We start from the raw sequence: 10,027 nt of genomic DNA, 5'->3' as shown, positions 1-10,027 counted from the left end.
AATGTTTGGATGTCATACATATGTATTCAACTGACATACACACACATTCACTTCACTTCTGGGCCGGTTTAAGAAAGAAAACACTGACAATTGTTGTGTCATGTATCTTCTCTTAAAGCACACTGACACCGCAGCCTCTGCATGGCAATCTGTCGTACCATCTGAGGGCGTTCCCCCCTCTCAAATAGAGTCGGTTGGGTCCATATAACCCGTGTTTTTCAAATAGATACCGGATATCAGCTACTGACAGCGTCAGTGAGGATGGAAGGTAGGAAGAGGCCAGGCTGAAGAAAGGAAGGCCGTTGGAGGAGGCTGCTGCCAAATGTGCCAAGTGACAACTGGTAAAGAGAGGTATAGGCCTCATCATTAGCAGCGTCATTATATCGGCCGTTGTAGTGTTGTCAACCTATTTGCAAGCAAAATATCTAATTAATAGAAATATTACACCATTTGTAACCCCCAATACATGGTGAATCACATTTAATCACTTTAAAATATTGATTAAAACAACAAAGTATGAACCAAAACAACTGTGCAATATGGCTCTCTGTAAGGAAGCATGATATAAGTTTTTATTTCAAATGTTTTATTTCTTGGAATATTTTTAGTGAAATATTATTTAACTTCTATACATTTATTCAAACATGTTATAAATAAAAAATACATGATAGTAAGAGCTGACCTCATTTATTCAATTTCAACCATGAAAAAGGTGGGCTGGTCTTGGGCCTGAAACTCCCGGGCTGAAAGGTGGTCCCACTCCGGCCCTGCATACTTACATATAAATGTATGTATATGCTGGTGTTTATTTATGTGTATTTAAGACACACACACACACACACATTATATTGCATTGTGTAAAGCAAATGTATAATTGTTTATATGAAATACTATACAAATAAAGAGTCACATGTATTATATTTCAGTTTACATACAGTATATACATAATATCCGTCATACACATAAACACCCATCTGTCTATATTACTTCATGAAATAAGGTAAATTAGTGCTGAATGCAAGAATGAGTAATATAACTGTGCCATCAGCCTTTCCAAAAAATGATACTACTATACTAGTATGCCAGAAAAAGATTTAGTATGTCCGACTACATAGTATGTCAAATGCAGTATGGCAAAAATACCAGGATGTTGTATTGCATCTGGTATCAACTTGCAGTATGCAAGCGACCATGCTTTTCTGGCCAACCTGACCACAATCCTTTGCGCAGATATATGAACAAAACAGTTGAGGCAAAGTTCAAGGTGCACATTGTATTACGTTATTTTAAGTAGTATGCATACTGCATGACACAATACTTTGGGAGGGAAGCTGCAGTATGTACTAAAAAGAAAAGGCGTGTGATTTGGAATGCAGCTTATGTGTTGAGTAATTGTATAATGAATTTGGTTTTGACTACCACCCTGGAAATAAGCCTGTGTTTAAACAAGAACTGAAATATGAATACAAGGTGCCATATCGTAGAAAATGATAAAGAACAATAAATTAAATGAACAATTTCTTATTTTATTTCCTCTATTTGACCATGTGATACACATTTGTACATGTATATACATTAAAGAGATGTACACATTAATGCATTCAATGATTGTAATCTAATATGATAACATTGGCCTATTCTTAAACAGGATGTTCTGCATAATGATACTACTATAAGTATATTTTAATGCTAATACTGTATACTGAGCTGAATGTTTATTAAGGGATAAGATAACAGATATGTTATTGTCATCCATCTGTATACAGTGCAGAAAGCTTCAGTACCTAGAGGAACATAATTATGTTTCTTCTGTTCCCCAGGAACAAAAGCAATGAATGATGCAACATACAATGGGCGTGAGGGAAACACTCAGACTTAAGAGCAAGGTAAAAAAAAACATGGTATAAAGATGTTATGCTATAAGAAGGACAATAGACAAAAGACGGTGTTATAAAGTTCTATAAAAAAAAATCTAAACGTAAATGAGAGTATAGGAATAAGTGTAAGAGTTATGTTCTTGAGGCTCCCTGAGTCCCCAGCAGTTAGACTTCAAACTGAGTTCCAATGATATTACTGGTACAGATGTTTAAACTTGATTTGCTTATTGTTGAAGTTGAACAAAAGTGTATAAATATGCAGATCAACTGACTTGCCATTACAGGAAACTGCACTGTCAGCAATGGCCTCTTTCATCTGTAGGCTACCACACCCACACAGTTAACTGAACATGGATATTCAGGAAAAACAGGTATAAGGACCTGTGCTGCGCCTGAGCGTAGATCTGAGTCATAGGACATTAAAGTATAATTTAAATAAATATTAATATGAATACATTCAACATGGCATGTTAATGTTCTAAAACGTTATTAGTTAACTAGATCATATTGGTATGTGACCTATGCCTCCACTGCCACCATGAACCAGTCTCCTCTGATATGTGTAGCCTACTTGTTGTTGTTGTTGTTGTTGTTGTTGTTGTTGTTGTTGTTGTTGTTGTTGTTGTTGTTGTTGTTGTTGCTGCTGGACTTGCTTTAGGTTTTGAAGACGTTTCGCCTCTCCAAGAAGCTTTATGAGTTTTAACTGACGAGCGAATGTTCAAACTTTCAAGGATTACATGGGACACCGTGACTTTAAGTGACCTATAATTGCCGCAAGAGGGTGCTGTTACCCTTTATATACATAGAGATTCACGGGCTAATCAGAAGAGAACATTTAGATACTGGAAATACGTCCAATTCCATATTCAGTAACAATATATAGACAACATTTTTGATATGTAATGTGTGTGTGTGGGTGTTTTTGCTAATAACCTAAAAGAAAATAGTAACGTTGACGTCATCAGCGGGCACCGTTTAAAATCAATTATAACCTCAAATTCTAGCTTGTATTGTGTTCAAGCACGCCAACTAGTAACTACAAATAAATAACGCAAGATTTTATTTCACGTCAGTTGGGGGTTTTTCATTGTTTCTGCTAGGTGTCGTGGCAGCCCCAGACAGTGAAAGCTGCTGTAGTAGGCAGCGGCAGCTGAATGAGCTGAATGAAGTAGACGGGAGGAAGTGGTGGTTAATGCAGCTCCACACCTTTCCGGTGTAGCAGCACTGCGACCAGCTCGACTTAAAGGAGAAAGACGAGAGCTGGGTGTATTTATCGAGACAGGAGGGGGAGATAGGAGGTAAATAGCTTATATTAAATTAAGAGTTCGACTCGGATAGACGTGAGCCAAACGTTTTGTCACTGTTGCTCGTATTTTGTATCCAGATATTAGTAGTTTGCAACAGCTTACGCTAACTACCGTTATCTACTTAGCTTAAAGCTAGCTTGCTAGGCAACAAGCTAGCTAATGTTAGCTTGCTAGCCCTCTTTAGCAGCCATGAGCGGTAACGTTAGCTTGCTAATTTGGCATGCCTGACCCTCCTCCTAAATCTCTTTCAGGGGGATAAGAAAGTGGAGTTTCCTGGGTGGATACGTGTGTTGCGGAGTCACCGAGGATTGATCTTTTCGAAGACGCCGGCTGCACGGTGAAGTTACCCGGCGCGACGCTTCATGGACTAGCCGCAGAAAGCTGCTTTTCTCCACCGGTAGCGGCGAAGAGAACAAGGGCGCACCCGATGAGGAGGACCGGACACCAGACGGAACTCACAAGTACCGCAGCCTTTTCGGGGCCTTGTATACACTCGGTGTCTGCTCGCTGCCTATTTTAATCGCCACGGCCCGTGTTTGTCACACAGCTTTATGTTGATTTGGGCAACGAAATGAACGTCCCGCAACAGCTGCTGCCAAGTTCTTAGAGTAACCGTGCCATGTTGCGTATAGGCCCTGCAAACATTGTGATACTCTGAACATACATGCCCAAGCACTTCACTGGACGCACACATTCACACGTTAAAAACCTTTAACTATTGTTCCTTAGGTTTTAACATGTGTGTGCATTTTTGACTCCCCCCCAAAAAATATGCTCTTCAGTCATGTTTTCACAAGTAAGCCCATAAACTGAAGCTCTAGTCAAAGTGAGTAATCATTGGCACAGGTATCAGACATTTTTTCTCGTGAGGAGCAAAGTATTTATGCACAAGAGTTGAAAATGGGGAAAGTGCTCTCTAAAATATTCGGCAACAAGGAGATGAGAATATTAATGCTTGGACTCGATGCTGCTGGCAAAACAACAATCCTTTACAAACTGAAACTCGGACAGTCTGTCACCACAATCCCCACAGTCGGCTTCAACGTGGAGACTGTCACCTACAAAAACGTCAAGTTCAACGTCTGGGATGTTGGGGGGCAGGATAAGATTCGCCCTCTGTGGCGACACTACTACACGGGCACCCAAGGGTTAATTTTCGTGGTGGATTGCGCGGACAGGGATCGCATAGATGAGGCAAGACAGGAACTCCACCGCATCATTAACGACCGGGAGATGAGGGATGCCATCATCTTGATATTTGCCAATAAGCAAGACCTTCCGGATGCCATGAAGCCACATGAAATCCAAGAGAAGCTCGGATTGACCCGCATCAGAGATAGGAATTGGTATGTTCAGCCGTCCTGTGCGACCACAGGTGATGGACTGTATGAGGGCTTGACATGGCTAACCTCAAATTACAAATCTTAATGATTGAGTGCTGACTGTTTTAGGTCACGACTATTATAACGTTGCAAGTAAGATAACTTCTCAAAATGAGTATGGTTTAAAAAAAAAAGTTGATTATTTCCCATTATTTTTAATACAACGTTTACCCCATGACTAATTTATCCTTAACTGGGTTTGCTGGTTTAACGTTTGCTTATACTCTGTACCAGGCCTATATCACAGTCATTATCTTGGGGCTTGCTTGATGAATATTGAATTAATCGGTCCTAATGTTAAAGCCAGAGAGATCACCGCCTTTGCCTATTCTTTTCCCTGTTTGTATGATTTTGTTCTTATGAAGCTGAAGTTTGTGTCTTCATTCTTGGACTAAAACTTTCGACGTTCATCAGCTTCTGTTGCATTGAACTTGGGTTTATTTTCTTTCTTCTGGGGTGAGATCTTCAATGTCATAGTCACATACTAGAAGGACTTTGACATCTGTTTTAACACAGTATTGTGATGAAACATATCTCTTCTTAATGGTATTGACTGCTGCAAGGGGGGGAAAAAAGAAAAAAAGTTGCTTTCATTTCACTGTCATCAGTCTTGACATCAGAGAAACAAAACTACTTGAGACCTGTTTTGTTACCTCTCCCAACCCCCCTATGTGGGCTATACAGTTGACTGATTGACTCTCCGTGTCATGTCTTGATAACTAATTGTGCTGAATATCCAACAAATAGGCCTCCAGTAACTCTTAAACATGCTTGTCGGGATGCATTTTTGATTTTTGGGTAACATGTAGTCAGTTGACTCTATCTTTCCAAAGGAATGTCATTCAGCTCTGAGGTCTCTCAATCTGATACCACAGTTGATTAGTCTCAGTATTGGGACATTATATGATAGCCTATATCTGTAGCATGAGTACGAAAGTACAGTAACCCTACATCCGAGTCCATCTGTCGTGCAGTCAGAGGGAGCTGTTTCCTGGTGAAATGTTGAAGACACCTCGTGGTGCAGCTCCTACTCTTATTTCGACTGGGGGAACCATGTACAGAACAATGTCATTGTAATGTCTTATTAAAAAAGTGATTTTAAAGCTGATGTCTGTTTGTTTTCTTTCAAGGATAAAAGACTGCATGATTAGGCATGCAAGTGTTCAAACCCTTTTTAAGCCTGCTGAAACATTTATTTAGACTATTTGTAGTTTAATATACAAACAGCGGTTCAATAAAAACTATGGGAAAGTTTCTAGACTGGTCAGAGTTCAAAGAAGTCTGCAGTGGTAAAATTCCCATGGGATTTAGTGCTATTGGGCAGATCCTTCATAAAGGGTTTATGTCCACCCTCAGACTAAGTTGCTGGCCTCATTTCCCTTGCCAGTAAATGGGGGGGAAATGTACAAAACAGGAAGTCCAACTGCTGGTCTTTTTTGGAACAACAACAGAGCCACGTGATGAAGGGAGATACATGGCTGAATATTCTTTTGGACTGTTGCATGTTGGTCGCGGGCCATAGTTGGGTTGATGCTGAGCTGTCAGCTGTGACTTCCTGAGTTTGCTTTTGGTTGGGCCTGCCATTAACAAGCGAGCCTCAGTTGTTTTTGTTCAGTGAGGAGGATGTCTGTTCAAGTTGACTGAGCTGGTGTTTGTAAAATGAAAAGGAAATGTACAAAAGATGGATGAATATGCGACTCATTAGTTACCTCTGAGGAGATACCGGTTGCTAATCAGAGCATTTGTTGCGCTTTTCAATAGATGGAGTCGATCACAGCATGTGTTGCCCTCTTTCTACATAATCTCGAGCGAAATGAATGTTTCTACTCTGCTAAAAATGCTGACCTCAATTAATTCGCTGAATACGCATTTTAGTCATGTTTCTTTAAAAGTTAAATTTGCCACTTCAACTGTTTACTGGTAAGTCTGACACAGACTCCACCGAGACAATGACGAATGTTTTAGTTTTCCATGAAAGCAGATTAACAAGTGTGTTTGCACTGCAGACAAAAATGGGATTACTGGTGACAAACGGTCTGACGACTGTTGAGGGGCGACAGAATATTAGTTTTTCCACTCAGTGTTTCCAGTCCACATAAAAATGGCACGATGTCAGCTGCTCAAAAAGTAGAGTTTACATATATATTTTTTAGCATTTACAAGAATAGGATGCACTGACAATTGGGCACTTACATACGTCTGCATCACGAGCGTTTGGCTGTGTAATCATGGTGCGTGTGTGGAAAATCTGGTGCTTAGCAAGTTGCTGTAGAGGCCTCAGGATGTTTGCTTTAGCACCACAGAGGTTTCCGTCACACAGGTCAGGTGGCAGACGGCTATAACTCCACTGACAGAAAATGTTGTGCACTACCCACACATCTCTCGCAGCTGTCATTTAAATACTCCATTAGGACATAAGGGTCTTTAATTGAAAGGATCAGCGAGCTGAGAAAGTATCCAAGCATCTGACAGTATTTGTAAATACTTGCCTTCCGTAAGGGCTTGGTCAAGGGCCTCCATTAGATGCCGATGGCAGTTTAATTGGGCTTTAATGGCCACTTTGGTTCCCACCACTTCATTACAACCATATGATCCTCACAGCTTTATTGGTAACACTGGGGGCCCCTGGGGGCAAGGACAGAGACTGTAAGCAATGTTTTATGACCCCTCCTCTGTAAAGATGAGACCTCCTGGCCCTTCTGTCAACTCCCTCTGTGCTCTGCTGGAATTCCTTACACTTCCTGAGAGGAAAGGTCAGAGGGGAGAGCACAGTAATAGGCGTGCTTCGTGTAATCGGTCCCATTCTTCTTGCTTAATGAGGTGTGGTTGAATGTGATCGTGTACACGACAGCACAGCCACACCATCGCCGTCATCAGCAAACAACCGCTGATTTCGCATTCTTAGCTCACTGGTGTCGCAATTAATCAAGCCAAAAAGGGCCAAAATGTTCCTTTGACAATGACCTGATGGGATTAACGCAAGTGCGTCCTGGAGTTTTTGGTATCACGCCATAGGTGGGTGACTGTGCTGCACATTTCCAGTCAGTTCCTCTATTCTGCATCGAAAGAGGAAGAGCAGAGAGAAATGGAAAGCACCCCCACTCTCTGTGAGCATACTTCTGCAATATTGGAACACAACTTTCCCCCCCCCCCCCTTTGTCACTATGACAGCTTGACCCTCATTAGTCAACCTGACGAAGACTAAAAACAGTCTCAGGAATCGGCGTGTCGAGTGGCATCACAGCTACACCGACCTAGCCTGAATGATGCCTGCGGTTTTCAGGGGTGTGGCTTGTCTTCCTCACTGTCTTCACTTCCTCTTAACTCCAGCCGCAGCGTGACACTAGCGCAGGTAGCACTACTTTCTGACTGTGGGTTGCAAGCATAGTCATCACTGGCTTAATGTTGGCCTATAGTACAACAGCCACACCCAGCTGGATAATAACTGTATGATTTGCGATGCCTGCAGACACAGATAGTCTTTAGCGCACCGTCATTAAAGCGGTTTATTTATCTGCCAAAATGGTTGGAGGGAACATCACGCTAAGCCACAGCTTACACAGCTTGCTTCAATGGGTGCGTATCTTCAAGGGCAGTTTAAAAAAAGAAAAAAAAAACTCTTTGGTTGAAACTTCTCCTTCTGTCCTCCAGTTAAGTCCTCCACACCCTCAGTAGCCCCTTCAAGTGAGCTGTTGAATAATAAAGTCGCACGGAGCTCAATGTAAAACAAGAAGGAAGTGGCTGAAAGTTGTCTCGGGTTTCCTGCTAAGGTCACAGCTCTCGAATGCCACGCTGCATGCAAACCCCCGGTTGCCTCTACAGAGACACACTCCATTCTGTTTAGATTGTAGGTGTGATTTGAGTTTGTTTTCGATGGCAGGTGTGTTGGTGCAGGTTTTAACTAATGACTGAATTACATGTTTTTAATAGGTGCTATGCTGAGGTATAGGCCAGCTAAATAAGGTTGAAACTATGAGGCGCTGAAGTCCAAGGTGCACTCTGGGCTTCAGTCCAAAATACATTCCATTCATATCTGCAACTGAAGGTTACTTGCTGCAGTGAAATTACAAATCCAGAGCACCGTAAAATTAGTATGAAGCGCTGGAGGACCACACGACGTAACCCATTTGATTTTCAATGGATAGATAAAGTGCTCATACAAGCATTAACTACTTCATTAAAGCCACGAACCAGAGTTTTGTTTGTATGGTTTCACAATTCCACTTTAAAAACCATCCAATCTAAGTCCTGTTGTATTTTTTCTAAGCCTCTGGGCTTCTATTTATATTCCATTATTTGAAAAACCTGAAATTTGTCCACATGGTTTCCCCTTGAGAATTACAGGATGTTTGACACAGCTGTGCGAGAGTGTGAACCAGTTTGTTTCTGGGTTCATGTGCCGTGTTTTCCCAGCTGTAACGCAGAGAGTAGAGAGGATCATCATAGCTGAGTGTGAACCATCTTTCCCTCAGATGTAAGCAACGCTATGTATAGCGGCTTGAGGTCTCCTGCATCTCTCGGCTACGACTGTGATGAATGGAAATCTAAGTGCATCTGTGTCTGACGCGAAATGAAACCTCCTCAACACTAACGGAAACACCTAAGGGTGATCTTAATACCACAGTATACGGTAACATAGAGACGAGTCATTCACCCAGCAGCGCTATCACACTCACACACTGACTGACAGAATGATGAAGATCCATGCAACGCAGGCCTCCTTCCACCACGCGGCAACGCTCCGTGACCGACTACAGCCTGTATTTCTGACAAGATCGCCGTAATCACAGTGGAGACAGTGTTTTCGAGTGACACTGCGTCTGGATTAGACAACAGTTGGGGCTTGGGAGGAATTCTCAGATCTAAAGGCAAGCCAGGTGCTGCTGCTCCTCACACACACACACACACACACACACACACACACACACACACACACACACACACACACACACACAGGGTCCAGATTCAGAGTGCTGAGATGTAATGACTCAGGGAAATGCTACACACACATGCTGCACCCTCCCTTCTGCAGTTCTCCCCCTCTGTGCTGGGCCGCCACACATCCTAATGATGACAAATACATCATTGCACTAGAACGCTATAGGGACAGCAGTCACAGGCAGTCAAGTCTCGGTGAAACCTGTGGTATCTCCAACCAGGGATCAATACACGATTCCACTTATGCTCATAACATGTTGGAGCCACACTCCAATGTAGTCAGTCAAGTTGAAATATAGCCTATATGCTAATAATATACACAAAGTGTATTTGACACTGCCTGCAAAGGAGTTGTACATGTCTTGTGTTCAGCTGTTTTAATGTCAATATAGACAATCACTCCTGTGTCACAGCACTGATATTCTTGTATTGGCAGGAATGGAAGAAGGGGGCAAGTGTGCACTATATTCTCACAGTGCTGGATCTGTGTCCCCTCTCAACTGCAGCACAGCTGTCTTAACAG

General features: G+C 42.1%; 1 protein-coding gene across 1 annotated transcript; it reads left to right on the top strand.

Annotated features, from left to right (window-relative positions):
• Nucleotides 1-3,035: 3,035 nt before the first annotated feature.
• Nucleotides 3,036-5,674, top strand: arf6b (ADP-ribosylation factor 6b). The gene is made up of 2 exons (XM_084012688.1): nucleotides 3,036-3,175; nucleotides 3,436-5,674. The coding sequence occupies exon 2, from the start codon at nucleotides 4,085-4,087 to the stop codon at nucleotides 4,610-4,612; it is 528 nt and encodes a 175-aa protein (XP_083868814.1). The 5' UTR covers nucleotides 3,036-3,175; nucleotides 3,436-4,084; the 3' UTR covers nucleotides 4,613-5,674.
• The last annotated feature ends 4,353 nt before the right edge of the window (nucleotides 5,675-10,027 follow it).

This window comes from Eutrigla gurnardus, assembly GCF_963514095.1.
Source record: "Eutrigla gurnardus genome assembly, chromosome: 7".
NCBI classification, from domain to species: Eukaryota; Metazoa; Chordata; class Actinopteri; order Perciformes; family Triglidae; genus Eutrigla; species Eutrigla gurnardus.
This window is presented reverse-complemented; position numbering and strand designations above follow the sequence as displayed.

Coding starts and splice junctions, on each gene's coding strand:
- arf6b (XM_084012688.1), top strand. CDS start 4,085: ATGGGGAAAGTGCTCTCTAAAATATTCGGCAACAAGGAGATGAGAATA.